We start from the raw sequence: 22,405 nt of genomic DNA, 5'->3' as shown, positions 1-22,405 counted from the left end.
TTGATGTTTGACACAACAAGTCTATCCTCATGTGCAGATTTGTGATATAGGCAAACTTGTGTCATGGGGGTTTGTTGTACAGATTATTTCATCACCCAGGTATTAAGCCTAGTACTCATTAATTATTTTTGCTGATACTCTTCCTCCTCCCACCCTCCAGCCTCCCATAAGCCCCAGTGTGCGTTGTTCTCCTCTGTGTGTTCTCACATTTAGTGTGTTCTCACCATTTAGCTCCCAGTTTTAAGTGAGGACATGTGGTATTTGGTTTTCTGTTTCTGCGATAGTTTGCTAAGGATAATGGCCTCCAGTTCCATCCATGTTCCTGCAAAGGACACGATCTCATTCTTTTTTATGGCTGTATAGTATTCTATGATGTAGATGTACCACATTTTCTTTATCCAGTCTGTCATTGATGGGCATTTAGGTTTATTCCATGTTGGTCAGGCTGGTCTCGAACTCCTGACCTCATGATCCGCCTGCCTCCACCTCCCAAAGTTCTGGGATTACAAGCGTGAGCCACCACGCCAGGCCCGATGTTGAGCTTTTTTTCATATGATTGTTGGCCACATGTTTGTCTTCTTTTGAAAAGTGTCTTTTTGTCCTTTGCCTGCTTTTTATTGGGGTTGTTAGTTTTTTTCTTGTAAATTTGTGTAAGTCCCTTTTAGATGCTGGATATTAAACCTTTGTCAGACGTGTAGTTTGCAAAAAATTTTCTCCCACTCTGTAGGTTGTCTGTTCACTCTAATGATAAGTTTCTTTTGATGTGCAGAGATTCTTCAGTTTATTGAGATCTCATTTGTCAATTTTTGCTTTTGTTGCAGTTGCTTTAGGTGTCTTCATCATAAAATCTTCACCCATGCCTGTGTCCTTAATGTCTCTGTCATAAAATCTTCACCCATGCTTGTGTCCTTAATGTCACTGCCTAGGTTGTCTTCCAGGGTTTTTATGGTTTGGGGTTTTGCATTTAAGTCTTTAATTCATCTTGAGTTCATTTTTGTATATGGTGTAAAGAAGGGGTCCAGTTTCTCTCTTCTGCAAATGGCCAGCCAGTTACCTCAGCACCATTTATTGAATAGGGAGTCCTTTTCTCATTTCTTGTTTTTGTCAGGTTTGTGGAAGATCAGATGGTTGTAAGTGTGCAGTCTGATTTCTGGGTTCTCTATTCTGTTTCATTCATCCTTGTGTTCTTTAAAGAGTGTTTTAGCTCTTCTTGGCCATGAATATGGTGTATCTCTCAATTTTATTTAGGTCTCCTCTAAAATCAGTCTCCTCAAATTTTGTTAGAGCAGTTCTTAAGATGCTTGGGGTTTTTAAAACGATGTTGTAAATGTCGTTCTTAGAAGAACCATTTCCTCCCTTTTTGCTGATGTAAAGAAATAAAATTAATTTTTATAAAATTATTGACTATCAATCTTGGTAAAAATCCTATTGATTTTAGTTATTAATCTAGGTGTATTAAATTTTTACTGTATATTATCATATCATCAGTAAATAATAACAGCTTTTTTTTGTTCCAGTTCTTTGCACCATTTATTTCTTTTCCTTGTTCCTGCAGCAAAGATCTTCAGTATGTTGTTAAAGAAAAGTGATTATATAATAAACATTCTTCTTTTGTTCCCATCCTCAAAGGCAAAACTTTCAACAGTTTGTCATTTAAGTATGCTATAAGTTTGTTTATAGAAGCCTTTTAATACCTTAAGGACATTTTTCTGTTCCTATTTTGCTAAAAGTTGTTTTAAATCATGAAAGTATTTTAGGAAATATTTTTCTAAATCTATTGAGGATTTTTCATCTTTAAATTTTTCTTCTTTAACGTATTAACACGGTAAATTATACTGATTGACTTTCTAGTGTCATACCAACCTTGTATTTCTGGGGACAAAACCCCAACATGATCATGGTATATTAATATTTTGTTTATTATTAGATTCCATTTGCTTGTATTTGCTGTGAGATTTTTACATTGATTTACAGGAGTGAAATTGACATGTAATTTTTATTTTTCATACCATTTTTGTGGAGTTTGGTATCTGGATTGTGCTAGTCTCATAAAAACATTTTTTTTCTCATTTTCTTTCTCTAAAATAATTTATCTAAAATTGGAATTGTTTATTTCTTGAACATTTACATAAGAAGAAGGCCATGTGAGCCTCAACTTTTTACTCTGGAAACATTTTTACACATTTGATTTAGTTATGGGACTATTTAGGTATGGGACTATTCAAGTTTTTAATTTCTTGAGTCAGTTTTGCAAAGTTATAGTTTTCAATTAGTAATCAAGTATTTAAATTTTCAGTTTTATTTACAACAGTTTGTTCATATTTTCCTGTTATCCCTGACATACGTAGGATCTGTGATATGAACCTTTTTAATTCTTCATACTTGTTATTTCTGCCCTTTCTGCTTTCTTTTTTTTCCTGACCACTCTTCCAATAGGTTTGCCAGCTTTCATTTCTTATGGAAATACCTACTGTTGTCTTTATGGATTCTTTGTGATGTGTATTATTTTTCTATTTCATTAATATTTTCTTACTTGTCTATTTCCTCCTTGATGAGTTTCACCTTCTCCCCCCTTTGCAAATATATGTATTGGAGGCTATAAATTTTTCTATAAGTACTACTTTGGTTGCATTTCAAAAGTTTTCATATGTAGTATTTTTGTTATTGTTAAGTGCAGAATATTTTAATTTCGACGTGATTTCATCTTTGACCCATACTTATTACAAACTTATTTCTTATCTTAATTTATAAGCATAGTTGAGAAATTTATAATGCATCTTTGTTCATTTTTAGTTTGATTGTATTTTTCTCAGAGAACATACTTTTTTAACTTCAGATCTATGAAATGTGTTGAGACTTGTTCTAGGGTCCAATATTTAGTCCATTTTTATAAACATTCTGTGTATGCTTCAAAACAACTTGCATTCCCAATTGTTGGTCACAGGATTTCATCTGTGTGATCAGATCAAGATTCTTAATCTTATCTTTCAGTTTCTGTCTACCACTAGGGTTTTTCTCTTTCATAAAAGTTGCTGAAATTTGTCAAAATCTCTCATCATTATTGTGAATTTGTCTATGTTTCCTTGGAATTCTGTTTATTTTTAGTATTTTATGTTTTGTGGCTTTGATATTGGATGCATACAAATTTAAATTGTTATCTATTCCTAGTGAATTAAGCACTTTCTCATTATAAAGTGACTTTCTTTATCTCTACTAAAGCTTTTTGCATTAAATTCTACTTTGTTTTGTGTTAATGTAGCAATGCCAGCTGTCTTTAATTTCTTTGGCATATCTTTTTCCATCTTTTTACTTTCAAGTTCTCTGTATATTTATTTTTATGTGTCTCTTGTAATTAGCATACATCTTGTATTAGCATGGCATCTTGTAATTAGTTTTTTATCTAACTGATAATTTTTGACTAGAGTAGTGCATATGCAATTATTATAATACTGTTTATATTTTTAGTTTTAATCTGCTGTTTTATTTTGTGCTTTTAATATGACTTCAGTATTTTTCTGCTTTCTTGCCATTTTATTATTTTTTGGTAATGCAACTTTTTTCTCCAGCAGTTTAGAAGTTATGTAAGTGGTTTCTGTTCTTTTAGTAGTTACCCTAGAAGTTAAAAACCTTCTTAACTTATCAGAGTTAAAAGGCAGTTCCCTTAAGCATTTAACTTAATTTGCTCCCTTCTGGACTTAACACCATTTTTGTCATTTATTTTAATTCTAGTTGTTCTTAAACCCCAAAGAAAACCCTGGTTGTTCTTAAACCTAACAATATCACTGATTTTGTTTATACATTCTCTATCATTTTGGTTTATCCATGTTTCGGCTCGTAATGTCTTCTTGCATCTTAGACCTTCTATGTAGAATAATTTGCCTTCTATCAGAAATGTGTTCACTCTTTGTACTTTTGGTGCTGGTCTGTTCTGAACTCTCAATTCTCGCTTGGCCATCCTTCTTGGAAAATAGTTTCATTGGGTATAGAATTCTAGGCTGTCACCTTTCTTTTTTGTCTTCTGTTATTGCTTTTAAGACTTTACTTCTTTGAGTCCTTCCATCTCTTCCAGCCGCTTTTCCATTCTCTCCTCATTGGTGGCATTGTACGCTCTACCCTACATAATGTGTCGAGGTACGATGTTTCTTTTTAAACAGTACTTAGGATTTGTTGGGCTTCTTGACTCTAGATTCTTTTATTCATTCTAGAAGGTCCGCCATCATCTCTTCAGATGCTGCCCCGTCCCCGCCTGTCGCGTCCTGCTCTGGGACATGGGGTCAGGGCTTGGTCGATGGCCTCACTGTGTCCCCACGCAGGACATGAGGTCAGGGCTTGGTCGCTGTCCTCGCTGCGCCTTTCTTTCTGCTGCTCTCTTTGCTTGCGTGCTTTCCGCTCTTTTTGCTTGCGTGCTTCATTTTGTATCATCCTCCTCACTGACCTGTCTAACAAGTTACTCATTCTTTGACTGTGTGTAATCAGCTGTTAAACTAAGGAATTTCTTAATTTTAATTATTGATATTTCTTAGTTCTAAAAATTGTGGTTGGTTTATCACATTGATTATTTCATTTTTAAAGTTGCCTATTCCACACAAACATTTAAAAATTTTCATTATGTATCTGTTTGTTTTATAATCTGTATTAATATCGGATACCTTGGTCAATCTTTTTATGTTGTATTGTGGTCTTCTGGCTCTTGTTTATGGTGTCTTGTTTTGCTCTGTGTTATGTGGTAGTGTTTGTTGTTATGGTAGGTGTTTTTGGTAATCGTATTTGAAAAACTAATTATAGGAACATTTGGGAACAAAGATGGAGGTTCATTTCCTAAGACATTACACACTTGCTTCTGCTGTGTACTTGGAGATACCCTCTGTCTTGGAGCATCTTCATTCAAGATTCCAAGTCACTGGAAATGTGTTCAGGAAACGTGAACCTGACTTCAGCTCCATAAGCAGGCTCACTGACCCACGCCTGCTGGCCCTGCCTTCCCTGAGGCGCATCCTTGCCTCCATAGTTTTACTGAGGTTAGTGTTACCGTTGGATAGAAAACTAAGCTTTTCTAACCTTGAAAAGCTCCTGCTTATCCTCCTTGCGGCCTTTAACTGGCTCCCTTTTGCCTGGTTAGCTTTGTTATCAGTACTTAACATAATCCCAGCCTGCTTGGTTTTGGGGGATTTGCCTTTTATCTTTGCCATTCCTTTATTCTTAGCCTTTTAGGGACATGTTGTTTTAAGGTGTAGCTCTGAAATTGCAGAAATCGGTATTTATTTTGTTTATTTTGAAACTAAAAGTGCTAGCCTTTAATAGGAATACTTCTTCCTTTCCCAGTCCCGACGTAGATGTTCAGCCTTGCTCCTGCGTTCTTGCGCGTTCATTTCTATTTATAGGCACACACTCAGGTATTCTATGTGGCAACTGTGTGTGTGTGTGTGTGTGTGTGTGTGTACTGTGTATATATTTGTACTGCTGTACAGAATGCATTTTACTTTAAAATTTTTAAATTATTTGAAAATTGCAAAACTCTCTTAAAATTTTCCACTGCTTGACTTTATCAAATACATATTTAAACTTTGATTTCAAATATCAAAGTCAAGAACCAAATAATAACCTGGGACTCCTCTTAAATATAATGAGGAGTTTAATCTTCATTTTTTCTTTTTTTCTCCTTTGTACTTCCTATTATTTGATCATTTAATCTGTATCTGCAAACCCTAATTTTATAGTTATTTCCTTTTAATATGGAAATCTTATTTTCAACAAGCAATGATGGCTATCCTTTCAGGTTGGTACCCATGTTTGCTTAACAACATGGAGTCATTAATCTCGGTGCTCACCTTTCCCCATTCCTGAGTTTCCAATTTTGATTCATTCTCAACCAACCAGAGTACTTTTCAAACAGTGTTCTTGGGCTTGCCTGGGGAATGAAACCCCATTTGCCCCCACAGTTGAGGCACAGGCCCCTGTGTGTATTTCACAGTGACTTCCCACATGAAAGCCGGAAGAGTCCTGAGTGTGAGGGAAGCCCTGAAGCACTCTGTTTCCCAGTTGCCACAGCCCCTGGTCCTGGGGGCCACCGTCAGTCTAAGCAGAAGGCCGGGAGTTGGCTGCACTGAAGACCGGCCCCTGTGAGCTGCATGTGCAGCAGGGACTGTCTTTTGCTTGCCACTTGCCTCTGGTCTTTGATTCAGCTCATCTTCAAAGCTGGTACTCAGCTCACTCTTCCTAAAACACCACTTTATTGCAAATCTCCAATCCTCCCACACCCACTCAGAAACATTATAATGGGATTTAGAATTTTGCTTACACCAGTTTAAATGACTTTCTGTAATACTTTGCTGTATTTTCTTTATTTTTATTATTATTATTATTATTATTATACTTTAAGTTTTAGGGTACATGTGCACAATGTGCAGGTTTGTTACGTATGTATACATGTGTCATGTTGGTGTGCTGCACCCATTAACTCGTCATTTACATTAGGTGTATCTCCTAATGCTATCCCTCCCCCAGCCCCCCACCCCACAACAGGCCCCGGTGTGTGATGTTCCTCTTCCTGTGTCCATGTGTTCTCATTGTTCAGTTCCCACCTATGAGTGAGAACATGCGGTGTTTGGTTTTTTGTCCTTGCGATAGTTTGCTGAGAATGATGGTTTCCAGCTTCATGTCCCTACAAAGGACATGAACTCATCATTTTTTATGGCTGCATAGTATTCCATGGTGTATATGTGCCACATTTTCTTAATCCAGTCTGTCACTGATGGACATTTGGGTTGGTTCCAAGTCTTTGCTATTGTGAATAGTGCCGCAATAAACATACGTGTGCATGTGTCTTTATAGCAGCATGATTTAAAATCCTTTGGGTATACACCCAGTAATGGGATGGCTGGGTTAAATGATATTTCTAGTTCTAGATCCCTAAGGAATCGCCACACTGACTTCCACAATGGTTGAACTAGTTTACAGTCCCACCAACAGTGTGAAAGTGTTCCTGTTTCTCCACATCCTCTCCAGCACCTGTTGTTTCCTGACTTTTTAATGATGGCCATTCTAACTGGTGAGAGATGGTATCTCATTGTGGTTTTGATTTGCATTTCTCTGATGGCCAGTGATGACGAGCATTTTTTTATGTGTCTTTTGGCTGCATAAATGCTTCTTTTGAGAAGTGTCCGTTCATATCCTTCGCCCACTTGTTGATGGGGTTGTTTTTTTTTTCTTTTAAATTTCTTTGAGTTCATTGTAGATTTTGGATATTAGCCTTTTGTCAGGTGAGTAGATTGCAAAAATTTTCTCCCGTTTTGTAGGTTGCCTGTTCACTCTGCTGTATTTTCTGTGCTTAGGACCCAAGACTACATTTGTTTGTCCTTACATCTTGTGCAGTGGATGCAGATCAAATAGCATGCTTCCATGTTTAGGGTGTATCTCTGCCTTTGTTCTAGCGACACAGCATGTGTAAGCTGTGTGTCTGTGCATGCCTGATGCACTGTATGCGTGTATGTATGATGTGCCTGGTGCACATCTGCACCCCGGAGCCTTCCCTGAATCCTGCACAGATAGGCTCCTCTCCTTGAGCTCCCGCCACTGAATCCTGCACAGATATGCTCCTCTCTGTGAGTCCTCTCCACTATAGCTCAGGCTCTTCATTTGCCATAAACCCTCTAACTCTTCAGATCAGTGATCATTTCCTGTCATTGATTACCTGCTCCACTGTAACTCTCAGTCACCTTCTTTTATGCATCATTCCTAATCCACACAATGACCATGGCACTCTATAGATGCTGTTACTGAGGCTCAGAAAGATCAAGTCTGTCACTGGTCTAAGAAGGTTTGAAAATTAGGAATCAATACAGGTAAAACACAGTTACCTATGCTTCCTCCCTGCAAAGCATGGAAGGCCAGTGGCTGTGGAACTTAGGAGGTTGAACTGGCAGGAGTTCTTGATTATCTGGATGCAGGCATTGGAAGGAAAAGGGAATTGGATTACTCCTCGTGTCTGGCTGCAGTGGCAGGTGGCCGTGCCAGTCGTTATGATGGAGAAACTTTCCACACTGAGGAAGAGTACATGTGCACGTTTTATTTTGTTTGGCCCATAAGGAGAGGAAGTAGGAATGTTAACACCCATTGTGTATCTATTCATTTCAGGGTGTTTGTGATGAATCTGAGATATCTCATAGGAAATAGAACACGTGTCAATCTGAAGCCCAGAGAGAGGTCTAAACTAGGCCTAGACATTTTGAGTCTTGTCTCCACCATGGATCACACTGGTGGGATTCACCCAGGGAGAATGTTTGGGTGCCAGCCCCTGCCTCCCTGATGTGTCATGAAAAATTTAAATATTTCACAGAGTGACAAATGTTGGGAAAAATTCAGATCAAATGGCCTCTGTGTCCTTTCAGCTTTATAAGTTATAGGAAAAGATTTTAATTTTTTTGATAAAAATTCAGATGTAAATGACTTCTGTTTCATTTTGCTCAGATTAGAATCCAAAAAATAAGTCTGACAGAGGAACGCAATGTGAATTATTTCAGGTAGATTCATTCCCTGAGGAGAATCTCCTGTGATTCTCAGACAAGTTGTGGGACTGGGTTCACCTGGTAGTCATAAATGCTGCAGGTTTAATTATAACAAATTAGAGCTTAAATGTAGCAAACATCATGGTGCCTAAATAAGATTGCATGGTATATTTTAGGAAAACACACTTCAAGTTTATTCAGAGTCCAAGTTACCTCCTCAGACACGTTTGTAGCTGTGGAGCAGAAGGAACTATTTGGACAGGGAGCTATCATTAAGAGATCTGACATTCTGAGATTTACGAATGCTTTCTTCCTGTAGCATAAAACAGGTTCATATATCTTCCTACTCCTAACAGTGCTGAACACAATATTTATTTAATATAATTTATTTCATTTTTCATATTGCATAAAAGTCATGACTGCCTTTTGTTTCAGGTAACTGTCTGAAATGACAGGTACCTTTTTCCACTTATCTGGAACAGGTCTCTTGGTAACAATTTCACAGTTGCTAAATTAGCAATAAAATTAGCTTAAAATATAGCTGGTATTTATTACTTTATAATCTATTTCTATAATTCTTCTCAAAATACTAGGTTTAATATATATTGAGGGGGTGACATATTATGTTACAGTATAGTACTTTACAGCCGAGTAGAGATCCAAGTTTTAAAATTCTATAAAATTAGAACATTACTAAAAATTACACATAATGCAGCAGTGATAGTTATACTCTGCCAACTTAGTGTTTGAAATCTGAGCATCGTGGAGATTTTTAATGTTACAGAGGAAATTGCTGTATTAACAATCAAAGTATATGTGAATCATATGCATATAAGCTGTCTGTATGTAGTATTAAATTCTCCCTATGTGTTGTTATATACTCCATATGTGGTATTAAATACCCCATGTGGTAGTATATGTGCCCTATTTGGTAGTATATGCATCCTATGTAGTATTACATACTCCCTATGTGGTATTAGATGCATCCTGTGTGGTATTATATGCAACCCGTGTGGTATTATATGCAACCCGTGTGGTATTATACGTGCTCTGTGTGGTATTAATACTCCCTATGTGGTATTAGATGCGTCCTGTGTGATATTACATACTCCCTATGTGGTATTAGATGCGTCCTGTGTGGTATTATATGCAACCCGTGTGGTATTATATGTGCTCTGTGTGGTATTACATGCTCCCTATGTGGTATTAGATGCACTCTGTGTGGTATTATATGCAACCCGTGTGGTATTATATGTGCTCTGTGTGGTATTACATACTCCCTATGTGGTATTAGATGCACTCTGTGTGGTATTATATACTCCCTATGTGGTATTAGATGCACTCTGTGTGGTATTATATGCACCACGGCGTGTGTGGCGGTATTATATGTGTGCTCTCTGTGTGGTTATTGCTATACTCCCTTATGTGTGTATTAGATACGTCCTGTGTGGTATTATATGCAACCCATGTGGTATTATATGGTAATGTTGTGTGGTATTACATACTCCCTATGTGGTATTAGATGCACTCTGTGTGGTATTATATACTCCCTATGTGGTATTAGATGCACTCTGTGTGGTATTATATGCAACGCGTGTGGTATTATATGTGCTCTGTGTGGTATTACATACTCCCTATGTGGTATTAGATGCACTCTGTGTGGTATTAGATGCACTCTGTGTGGTATTATATGCAACCCGTGCGGTATTATACGTGCTCTGTGTGCGGTATTATACGTGCTCTGTGTGGTATTACATACTCCCTATGTGGCATTATTGTCTTAATTGAAGTCGGGTATAGTTTACTCAGTGATCTTTCGCTAGTAAGCTGTAAACTTGCGTCCTGCAGTGGTTCTACTTATTTTTTTCATCCTGAAGATGATCTCTCACCTTTTCATGAGTAGCTACTGCTTTATACAATCTTCCAAGAGCACTCGTATTCAACTTACCATATTTCAGTGGTAATTATTATATTCCATGAAATAACTTAATATTCCATGATACAACAGCTCCGCGTAAGTCTGTAACCACGGCAATGGTTCCATGAGCCATAGGCCCCTCGTGATTGAGGAGCAGCGCCCAAAAGAGCCATCGTGGTCCTTTGGCTTCCGCCACCCTGAGCCCAGTGGCCAACTGCAAGCTCTTCAGAAATTCCCAGCTAACTGCAGAAACCCATTTGCATTATAGTAGCCGAGGCAGGCTGGCACTCTTCAAAACAGTATGACACAAATCTGAAAGAACACAGCACACAGATAGAAAGCCATGTTTTCCAAAGTGCAGATATCCAAGCCAAAGAATCAGAGCCATGAAAAGCTTAATAGGAAGTCAAATCCCCCTTTCAAGCCCTTTTCCCCTCTTCTGTACAGGAAGGCAGTCATTTCTTGGCCACCTTGCCTCTTGCCTGCCTCCTTCCCTCTTGAGTATTGCTAACATTTTAGCTAAGTGGCCCATGACTTCCACTTTCTTTTTCTGATTCACAGAGAATCTTTCTCCAAAGCCCAAATCAAAGAAGAGTTCATGTAAATGTGTTTTCTTTTCCTTCTTCAAACCTCCCACTCACCCTAAACTCATGTGGAACAGCCTTGCTATTTAGTAACCATTTGCAGGAATGTCCTTAGCTTTTCCTGAGCCTTTCCTGCCTGTCAAACACTCCTCTGAACATTTGGCAGGCAGTAGTTCACACAGTCTTCAGCACAGCTGATAAAGGTTTCGTCTCTAGCCCATTTGTTAGTAGGAGGCACTGGAGGCATACAGGTGGGTAACTTGCAAGCGTCAGCATGGCCAGCCGGCCCTCCTCGCCAGGGAGCTGCAGCCGTCCTGCACCAAGAGGCCAAGTGGGTGCTGTGTCCGGCCTTGAGTGTCGTCTTGCAGGGGAGCTTTGAGTCATCTTCGCTTAGTGCTTGTGTCTTTGATTAGTTTGTATTTTAAATAGCGAAAGATGGTGAGGTGCTGGTTTAAAAAGCTGTGTAATTGTCAAAGGCTTACTTTCTGACTAGTACATAGAATTTTTAAGATATGAACTCTATGGACAGATAAGTCAAAGTATGATTATTTAATGTTCTTTAACTTACATACAGACTTCCTTCATTGACTGTGATTCCTAAAGACTATTTTTTGAGTGTGTACTTATTAATAGTTGAACTATGTGAATTGCCATTCTGCTGGGTCAAAATTGTTTGAATATGAGCAGTTTCACTCTGTGGTGTAAGTACATCCTGTCTGCTTTCTTGACAGGGTTAAATTAGACACGTGTGAATGTTTTTGAGTTGCTGTATAGGAAGAAGTGCACTGCCAGCAGCCACATGAGCAGAGCCTGCGCCCTAAAGTGATGTGATGTGAGCGTATGTTCTGACATGGCCGCTCTGTAGGTTTCCAGGCCTACAGGGTTCCAGCCTTCTGCTCCACTCCAGTGCCTCCAGGCAGGGTTCTGCAGAATTGTCCCCAATCAGATGACTCATCATATGTGCTTTAATTGCAGTCTTACTACACAGACTTAAATTATGAAATTTTAAAAATAACTAAAAAGTCCAGCGCATAGTTAGCAGATACCATTTTATTTGTCATATCATATCCCATTTGTTCTGTTTTCCAGTTTAGCTCCTGAAACACGAGAAATATCCCATTGGTCATTGTAAAACAAGTGGATAAACCTTAAGGCCTATTTCCCATGGTGATTTGCAGGAGGACCCTCCTTGCTCCATGTGTGTGCCCTGTCCTGGAAGCCTTTGGTAGTTGTCCCTTGCAGGCGTATGCAGGCACACTCACAACAGTCTGTTTTTCTGTCCCATCTGGTGTTACAAACTGTCTTGAAGGACAGAATAGGAGTTACCTATTTTTCTGTCACCTACAAGTATTATCTTGGGTGTAAACATGTTTGTTGACTTAAATGTCAGTAAATACATTTATTTTAAAGTCTAAAATCCAATATTATGTATTTCCATATAAAATGAAAGATAATGCATATTAAAAAATACGTGTATATGGAACCGTGAGCCTGAATGTGTGGCCTGGGTCTGGATCACACTAACCACTGCAATGGGTTTTATCTGGCAGTTTGGGTGTGAACTTGGACATGGGTCTGGATCACACTAACCACTGCAATGGGTTTTATTTGGCAGTTTGCGTGTGAACTTGGACATGGGCAAAGCGGTGTATGGATGGATGATGATGAAAGATGAGAACATCCCTGGCACGGTCGTTCGGACCAGCACTATCCCAGAGGAACTTGGGCGCCTGGTGTATTTATTGACAGACAAAACAGGTACTGTTCATGGTCTGTGTTCACCTTTGAATGGACGAAATGACATTTAATAAAAAATAGCATAGCATATAGATATATGTTTATGTATATATGTGTATGTATTAGAACAGATCATTGAATCCGTATTTAGAATTTTTCAGCCTCTACTCTTGAAACTGTCACACAGCTTAATCATCTTCTAGTATACACAGTATGATAAGAATTATCAAAATGTTAAGTTCTTAGAGCTTTAAGTAACATATTTCTGTGTTTTTAATTTTCTACAGTCTTACAGTTTTTTTTTTTTAAACTGCCTTTATAACACCTCCCTAGTGGCTTATTAAGAGCAAGAATTCCATGTTTGTTTATTATAGAATAATACTTGTGAGCTATTAGAAGAAAATAACAGATATGTTAATTTGGTATTTAATATTCACATTCTCCTAAAAAGCTTTACTACAGACTATTTATCCCACTCTAAAGCTCTAGGACCAAAATTCTGTTTGTCCTTATTTAATTTTCTTCTTTTTTTCATCAAAGAACTCTTACCAATCTGTAACAGATTAAAGACAAACAATTGGAATCTGGTACTATAAGGAAAGCCACATCTGAGAGCTAAAATTCCTCCTTGGTTTATTGATTTATAATTTAAAGTGCAAGTAATTCTTAGTGAACTAAAAATAAAAGAATACTTATGTAGCGTGATAAACAAAATACATTGCAAACAAAATTCAACATAGTTTTAAATTATTAAATAGTAGAAAAATCCTCACTATAGTCAGCAAGAGGACAGAGAAATCTGCAAACAAGACTGTTATTTAAAATTCATAATGGAGGCTCTAGCCATTGCAGCAAGACAAATGGAAATAAGATATAAGACTAAAGGAAGAAGCAAATATTTGCAGATACAGCAAAAGTGGCAGGTTACAGATTAAAATAACAAAATAGGTCTCTAATACATAGTGGAGAATAGACCGAAGAATAAAGCTCCATTCACAGCGGCTGCGTGCATAGAAGACACAGAGGCAGGAACCTGAGGAATGAATGGAAAGGGCACACAGACGGTCCCTAGCTTCACAGTCGCTCGACTTGATGCGACTTTGATCCAGTGGTGCGGTAGCTTCACTCGAACTTAATGGTGGTGCAGTAGCTTCACTCGGGACTGTACTTCCACTATGTGTGCAGCAATTCTTTTTTTCACTTTCAATACGGTATTCAAGAAATTACATGAGATATTCTTTGTGTTAGCTGATTTTGCCCAACTGTCAGGTAACATAAGGGTTCTGACACAGTTAAGGTAGACAGGGCTAGGCCATGGTATTCGGAAGGTGAGATGCACTAAATGCATTTTCTACTGAGGATGGGTCTCTTGGGACACAACCCCATCATAAGTTGACGAGTCTCTGTTTTGGAAGTCATACTATTATCTCAAAACTAGAAATTCAATATTCTTTGTGTCAGCTCTCATGATGAATTTGTAAGTTTAGTGTAATTGAAAGTTCGGTTGTTGGATTTGTGTTTGAGTTCCATTAGACTTTGTCTTGTGAGAGGTTGAGGAACTTGGCCAAGAGAGCAATGTTTATGAATCCCAGTGACTCGGAGAGCAATTTGAGGGGCTTCTGGTTCAAAAAGGTAGACTGAGACAGAGTGTTAGGATTTTCCCTTCCCAACCTCATGAAGCCTACAGAAAAATGTTTAAAGAATAAATAAATCCATGGTAATACACAGAAAACAAGCAGGAGTAAAAATATTAGAGGATCTAGAAATTGAATTATTTCTGGAAAACAGTTGGAATCAGTTTGCAGGTAAAAGCAGAACAAAGCAGACCGAAGTTGCCAGTGGCTGCTGAGGAGACCCCATATGGGTTGGAGAAACTTCCCGCAGAACCGAAGGGTGGACGAGCCCCAGACCTGGAGCCGACAGGTGTGTGGGGCGGCACGGGAAGCCATCAGGCCACCGTGAGCGGCACCTGTGAGAGCGGGTGACCACCAGGATCTGCTCATGCGCCACCTGTGAGGACTGCTTTCCCAACGTGGAGAGGTTTTGGGGAGAAGCACTCACTGGTTCATGTGCCCTGCCCCTTACGCAGAGTTCACAGACAGCCCCTTGATTTGGAAACCAGCCCTTTGGAGGAACAGGTTTATGGAACTTCAGAAGAAACCCACCCCAGCTTACTTTACAAACAACTTAGTCTTTATTGATAAATATAATCAGAAATGAAGAATCATCAGCATGAAATCAAAGGAGCAAAATATGAACAACCATACTGTTCTCAAAGAAAACAAATTCATAGAAAAAGCAAAAGAAACTTCAAGAAAATGTTCAGAATTTTAAGAGAATTTATTCATATGTATGAGCTTAATATCCAAATTCAGTGGCAATTCTGTACACCAGCAACAATTAGGACATTTAATACCAAAACACCAGTTAGAATAACAACAAAAAGTATAAAATCATTAAAAATAAATGTAAACAAAAATGCGTAAGACCTAAATGGATGTAAGTTTTTAAAATTTGAAAGCCCTTAAGACCAAAATAGGTAGTTATGCTGTCTTCATGAATAGAATATCTTAGCATAATAAAGATGTGATGTGTTTGCAAGCCTAGGAGGAATCAGAAACTCCTGTTCACTATTGGTGGGAACTTAAGTTAGCGCATCACTTGGTAAAACACATTTTGGCATCATCAGTCAATGCACGTGTTCTGTCATCAGTCAAGTTGAATATGCACGTGTTCTACTCTCCAGCTATTTTGCTCCTGCTTCTGTTCCCTAAAGAAATGTTTTCACATCTACACCAGAAGACATGCATAAGAGTATTCATAGCATTCTAATGCTTAACAAAAGCAAGCAACTGTCTAGATGTAACATAAAAAAGTTTATCAAAAATAGAATGGACCAATAAATTGTGGAATGTTCTTACAGTTGAATACTAAATAGCAGTGACAATGGAGTACGGATATTGACAGAAACATGGATGGATTTCAAAATAGAATGTTCAAGAACTAAGAGAAACATAAAAAAATTTAATAAGGTTTATTTATATAAAGATAAAAGCCATAAAAGATTAAACCATTTAATATTTAGAGGAAAATAAAGGATCAAGCTGTAAATAAAAGAAACATTAAAAAAAGCATGTAGACCAATATGAATCAGAAGGAAACTGGTATATCTACCTTGATTAATATTAAGCAAAATAAACCTTAAAATGAAAAACGTTATTTAAGAAAGAGGGTCACTACATAAAAGGTTCAATTCAAAATGTTTGTGTACTTAATTAAATAGCTTCAATACATAAAGCAAGAATTGATACAGGGGGCCGGGCGCGGTGGCTCACGCTTGTAATCCCAGCACTTTGGGAGGCCGTGGCGGGCGGATCACGAGGTCAGGAGATCGAGATCGAGACCACGGTGAAACCCCGTCTCTACTAAAAATACAAAAAAAAATTAGCTGGGCGTGGTGGCGGGTGCCTGTAGTCCCAGCTACTCGGAGAGGCTGAGGCAGGAGAATGGCGTGAACCCAGGAGGCGGAGCTTGCAGTGAGCCGAGATTGCGCCACTGCACTCCAGCCTGGGCGACAGAGTGAGACTCTGTCTCAAAAAAAAAAAAAAAAAAAAAAGAATTGATACAAGGAGAAATTGATTATTTGCTGTCAACCACAGGAAGAAATGTTTAGATCTCTTTTGTTTATTGATTAGCCAAGCAGGCAGTTCAGAAGATTTGAATAGCATAATTGTCAGTTTAGATCTTATGGACATATATAGAATTATTTATCTAACAACTAGAAACACATGTGCTTATCAGACATGTGTGAGAAAGTCACAAAAATTTGATACATACTAGGCTGTGAGTCAAATTTCAATAAATTTTAAAGAGTGGATATTTCTGATCACAATAAAAAAGAGATAAGAGTTAGAAGTTAATAACAAAGAAATAAGTTTTTAAATCTCTGCATTTTTAGAAATTGAAGTATATACTTTTAAATAGCATAGATCCAAAAATAATACAGATTAAAAATGCCTAGAACTAAATAATAATATAATCACTTTATATCAAAGCCCATGAATGTACAAAAAAAAGGTTTTACCAGGAACTTTCCCTCATTTTTTAAAATAGAAAAACAAGAAAGCCTAAAAATTTTCTAAATGGCCAACTCAAGAATAGTAAAATAAATTCAAGGAAAATACAAGGAAAGAAGATACCAACAGAAAGCAGTGACTTGATAAAACCATCAAGGATTAATATGTCCTGTCAGACTTTTGAAAAGACAACAAAATAAACACACTTTCAAAATTCTGATCTTTAAAAAGTAAGAAAAGGTGGGCCAGGCGCAGTGACTCACACCCATAATCCCAGCACTTTGGGAGGCTGAGGTGGGTGGATCACCTGAGGTCAGGAGTTCAAGACCAGCCTGACCAACATGGAGAAACCCTGTCTCTACTAAAAATACAAAAATTAGCCGGGCATGGTGGTGCATGCCTGTAGTCTTAGCTACTCAGGAGGCTGAGGCAGGAGAATCACTTGAACCTGGGAGGCGGAGATCCTGGTGAGGCGAGATCGCACCATTGCATGCCAGCCTGGGCAACAGGAATGAAACTCCATTTCAAAAAAAAAAGTAAGACAAAGCATGAACACATTACAAAAGAGAAGAGAAACATAGATACAGATGTATCTGATATTTAAAAGAAATTTTAAGAGAATGACAATGTTTTATAACCAGTAAATCTAAAAAGCTGAGTAATAGAAAAATTCTCAGAAAAAAAGTGTAAGCTGTTAAAAATGACTCAGAAGAAACAGTTTTAACAATCCTAAAACCATTACAGTAGTTTTTAAAAAAATCTTGGGCCGGGTGCAGTGGCTCGTGCCAGTAATCCCAGCACTTTGGGAGGCCGAGGCAGGTGGATCACCTGAGGTCGGGAGTTCGAGACCAGCCTGACCAACATGGTGAAACCCTGTCTCTACTAATGGATCTACTGACGGATCTGGCCAAATCAAATTGAAAACTTTCTGGAAAGGATTCACGATTCCAGTTGCCATTAAGAACATATGTGGTTCCTGGGAGGAGGTCACCATTTATACAGGTTTGGAAGAAATTGATTCCAACCCTCAGGGATGACTGTTTGAAGGTTTCGAGACCTCAGCGGAGGAAGGAGCTGCAGGTGTGGTGAAAATAGTGAGAGAATTAGGAGTGGAGCCTGAAGATGACTGAACTGTGGCAACCTCAGAATGAAACTCGAACAGATGAGGAGTTGCTTCTTACGGATGAGCAAAGAAAGTAGTTTCTTGAAATGGAATCCGCTCCTGGAGAAGATGCTGTGAACGTTGTTAAAGTGACAACCAAGGATTTAGAAGATTCCATAAGCTAACTTGATAAAGCAGTGGCAGGGTCTGAGAGCATCGACTTCCGTTTCAAGTGAAGTTCTGTGAGTAAAATGCTATCCAACAACATTGCATGCTACGGAGAAATCTTTTGTGAAAGGAAGAGTCAGTTCATGTGGCAAACTTCATTGTTGTCTTATTTAAGGAATTGCCACAGCCAGTCCAAACTTCAACAGCCACCACCCTGATCAGTCAGCAGCTGTCAACATTAAGACAAGACCCTCTACCAGCAAAAAGATTAAAAGTTGCTGAAGGCTCAGATGATTGTTAGCACGTTTTTAAAATATTTTAAAATTATGGTAGGTATATTGTTTTTTAGACATCCTACTAATTGCACATGTAATAGACTTAGTATAGTGTAAACATCACTTTTCTATGAACTGGGAAATGCAAAAATTCACGTGGCTTACTGTGTTGTGATAGTCACTTCATTGCCCAGGTCTGGAACCAAGCTCTTCCACTGTCTCTGAGTTGTGCCTGTAGTTTCCTATCTAGTTTCCTATGTACTTCATATCCTCAATTGGAAAGGGCTTTGGAATCAAATCTGGGATTGAGTCTTGGTGCCCCTCAACTATGTGTGATGTTAGGCAAATCCTTTAACCCTTCTGGGCAAAAGAAATGTGTTGTCAGTCACTAAAATGTTGTGATAGTTTGTTACACAGCTCTAGATAACAGGGGCACCCAGGCCAACAGAGAAATACAAATCACTCTCAACTCTGAAAACATCTGGTTATGCCCCCTTGCCTTTGTGAGGCCTCTAGTACCCTGGTGAAACCAGTGCATGTATTTCCTGCTAATCGGTTGTTTTATTCCAGGAACTTAAATAATTAAGATCTTTCTATTTGGTATTCCGTATTCTAGTCATATAAATAATTCTGCTCTTTTGCTCTGCCCTTCAGTGTGTAAATCAGAAGTCAGACAGGCTTTTGCAGTCACCTTGGGGTCCTCAGTCACAGCAGAGTTTCTGTAACTGTGGATGGTTGTTTGATATTATTAAGCGTCCTGGTTCTCGGTATCAGGAGGCATGTTGAGGTATAAGGCAGTTTGCAGATATCTTCCAAGTGCCTTGAGCTTCAGCTGAAGTGATGGAGAGTGAACTGCTGTCTCAGGAGCCTTATGATACTAACATAATTGGAAGGTGGTCCTTCGCATGATTGTAAATGGGGTCTGTGCTTCATCAATAAGCTTTTGGATAAGAAGCGTCCATCAGAGTGGTTCTCTCATTTGCCACGGCAGAATAGAAAATGAAGTATCCCAATAATTGCATTATAGTTTCCTTCTTGTGGACAAGAAAGCAATGTGGTATAATTAGGTTTGATTGGAGTGCACATTTCCGGTAAGATCTGAAATTAATGATGTTGCTATAGTGACACATCTGCGGCCACCAGTGCGTGAAACATAAAGCAATTCATTCGACAAGCGTAGACATCTGTGAATTGCAAGGATGCAGAGCATACTGACACTGACCAGAAATACTCGACGCCGGCTGATAAATGAACAAATGATGCTGAAACAGGAGGACAGATAATTTGTACTTAATCTGCTGGGAGAACTTTAATCTTCTCACTGGTTGCATTTGACAGTGCCATTGTTTAAAGAACAATGCTGCAGAGAACTCATAAATTTTAAAACTTAACTCAGGGTGCAGCCTATTAAAGCAATACATTAATTCCTTTGTTAGGGAGGTTTTGTCTTCATGTAGAACAAAGCCGTTACTAAAAACACCCACTAAAACAACAGGTTTTTTAGGACTCACATTTTAATTATAGCATCCATTACCAAAATGCCGTGTTGTTCAGAATTGAATCACATGTAAGTTTCACAAGGCGGCATCATCATGAAGGGGAAAGCTGTTTTCCCAGTTTGTAAGGTCAGGCAAGCGTGACGTGTGTGCTAGTGAGTGCATACGAGGCAGGCAAATCTCACAGGTAAGACTTGGAAATGTTTTTTAAACCAAGTCTCTTATGCATGATGCTAATAACCAGGTATTCAGTTACAACAAACATGAGTAGCCTTACTGGTACTGTTTTTACTAATGTGTGTCCTTGGATATGAGTGCTGTAATTAACATTTTGGGGGTGTTTGGGCCAGTTGAGATATTAACACATGCAGATACTCAACTGATGCGTACAGTACTGAGAATCGTAGTTTAGAGAAAGCCTGATTTGCAGGGACTGTATTTGACTTTGAATATAATATTTGACTTCACTTTAAACAGTGTCATTGACTTTGAATATATTTGGCTTCACTTTTAAAAAGTGTCAAATATTTTCAAAATTCAAAGCATACTTTAAAGATTGGCAAATTAGTCTTATCACTTAAGTTTTGTTTCCATTTCTTGTAAAGTCTAAGTAAGTTTGTGTTTTGGTACATCCATTGACTATGTGTGTGTCTTACTTTGTTTAACAAGAAAGTTCATTGCTCTAGGTGCGTGGCGTATCTCAGTGTTACCTTTGTTTATATATTAAAATCACTGGCTCCCTCTTGTATGATGATGTGGTAGAGTTTAGGGGTGAGGCCAGTTCACAGTTCGGGAGTATCTGGTCCGAAACCTCTGCAGCTGTGTCGCAGACACTGTCTCCTCGGCTCAGTCATGGATCACATCTGTTGCCACTCTGAGAATGATGTCTGCAGGACTTTTTCCCTAGAAATTAATTTCCTCTTTGCCTGCTTTGTTCATTATAGTCCCAAAAAAACTCTTTTTCATTAAAGAGCTGTAGCTTTTTTTTTTTTTTTAAGAAATCAGAAACCTTTTGTCAAAAGACATTTTCTGTCTATATAGCTACATACCACAGCCGAGTCTGCCGTGATTCTCTTTGACGTGACAGCACGCTTACTCTCTGGCTGCATTCATTCCTCTCTTTTTCAAAGCTTCCAATTTGGGGGCATACTAATTTCTGTCATATTAAAATGACAAAAGTTGTAGAAATCATCAGTGTTTGAAATCATGGAGAGCATTTGAAGTAAGATTTGAAAAATAATTTTGTATTACAGACTCTACGTTTTCTACTACTGCATAAGAGGTGAAGGAAAGTCTGAAATTAGCAAGTTATGAAATTAAAAAATCATCGAGATTTAAAAAATATTTTTGGGCTTCATCTTCATATGTGAAGAAAGTACATGTGCCACTCACCTGAAGGAATGTCTGCATAAGTATTGCAGTTTCTTTAACCCAACAAGGTGTGATTACATTTATTCACATGGACAGAATAACAAACCCAAAAACTTTATCGTTCATTGATGAGACGTGTTAATCATTTATTTGAATATATCAGTTTTAAGCTACTGATAACATGATTGATTAGCAACAGAAACATTTTAGAAGATACCACTCGTTTGTTTAATTCAAATGATCAACTGTCAGGATACATCACTCTCTTATTCAACTCTCACCACAATCTAACTTTAAAACATTCTCTTCACCCCAAAAAGCAACCTTGCCACTCCCCATCCTCCCCTTCCATCGCCCGTGCCCCAGGCAGCGCCTGGTTACTTTCTGTCTCTGAGGACTTGCCTGTCCTGGGCGTTCCACGTAAATGAGTCAGACGTAGCGGTCCCTGCCGGCCTCCTTCAGCGGCATATGCTCTTTTACTGGTTCATTCGTATTGTAGCGTATATCAGTGCCTCGTTTCTGTTTATTGCCAAATAATATTCCATCGTGCGGATACACCACACTTTATTTATCCATTCATAAGGTGATGGACATGGGTTGTTTCTACTTTTTGCCTATTATGACTAATGCTGCTGCGGGCATTCAGGGTTCTAACCAATGCAGTTAGGCAAAAGCAAGAAGGTGGCATCCACATTGTAAAGGAGAGCAAAACTCTCCGTATGTGTGACGTGGTCATCTCCGTAGGAAATCCTCAGGAGTCACCCAGCCCTCTATTAATTAAAGGGGTTTGGTAAGATTGTAGGACACAAGATCAACACACAGGAATGAAATTGTATTTCTGTATGCTAACAATGAACTATCCAGAGATAGAATTAAGAAAACAATTGTATTTACAGTGCATCAAAAAATATTTCATTGTGTTAAGAAGGCAACAATTCTAGCCTCTTTGATCTATAGGTTCTGTGTAATACCTATTAAAATCCCAGCTACCGTTGCATAAATTGGCAGGCTGATTCTGAAATTCACATGGAGATATTAGGGATTCAGCATGGCTACAACAATCTTGAAAAACAAACAAAGTTAGAGGACTTGCAACTCATGATTTCTTCTTTTTTAAAAAAAAAAGACATATGCATCTGAGAAACGTGGGCTGCAGAGTGGGGGGTGGGTGAAA

At 38.3% G+C, this 22,405-nt stretch overlaps 1 protein-coding gene across 12 annotated transcripts in view; it reads left to right on the top strand.

Annotated features, from left to right (window-relative positions):
• ATP9B (ATPase phospholipid transporting 9B (putative)) overlaps nucleotides 1-22,405 on the top strand; it is a 322,806-nt gene that overhangs the window by 214,414 nt on the left and 85,987 nt on the right. For 11 of the 12 annotated variants that reach the window (XM_058438242.1, XM_058438240.1, XM_032152031.2 and 8 more), the window contains one exon: nucleotides 12,622-12,764. In XM_058438242.1, coding sequence (XP_058294225.1) covers nucleotides 12,622-12,764 — 143 coding nt within the window. Of the gene's footprint in view, nucleotides 1-4,785; nucleotides 5,019-12,621; nucleotides 12,765-22,405 lie in introns of all 12 variants that reach the window. The other variant, XM_058438248.1, reaches the window with a different exon arrangement.

The sequence above is a fragment of the Hylobates moloch genome, unplaced genomic scaffold (genome assembly GCF_009828535.3).
Source record: "Hylobates moloch isolate HMO894 unplaced genomic scaffold, HMol_V3 SCAFFOLD_5, whole genome shotgun sequence".
Lineage (NCBI taxonomy): Eukaryota > Metazoa > Chordata > Mammalia > Primates > Hylobatidae > Hylobates > Hylobates moloch.
This window is presented reverse-complemented; position numbering and strand designations above follow the sequence as displayed.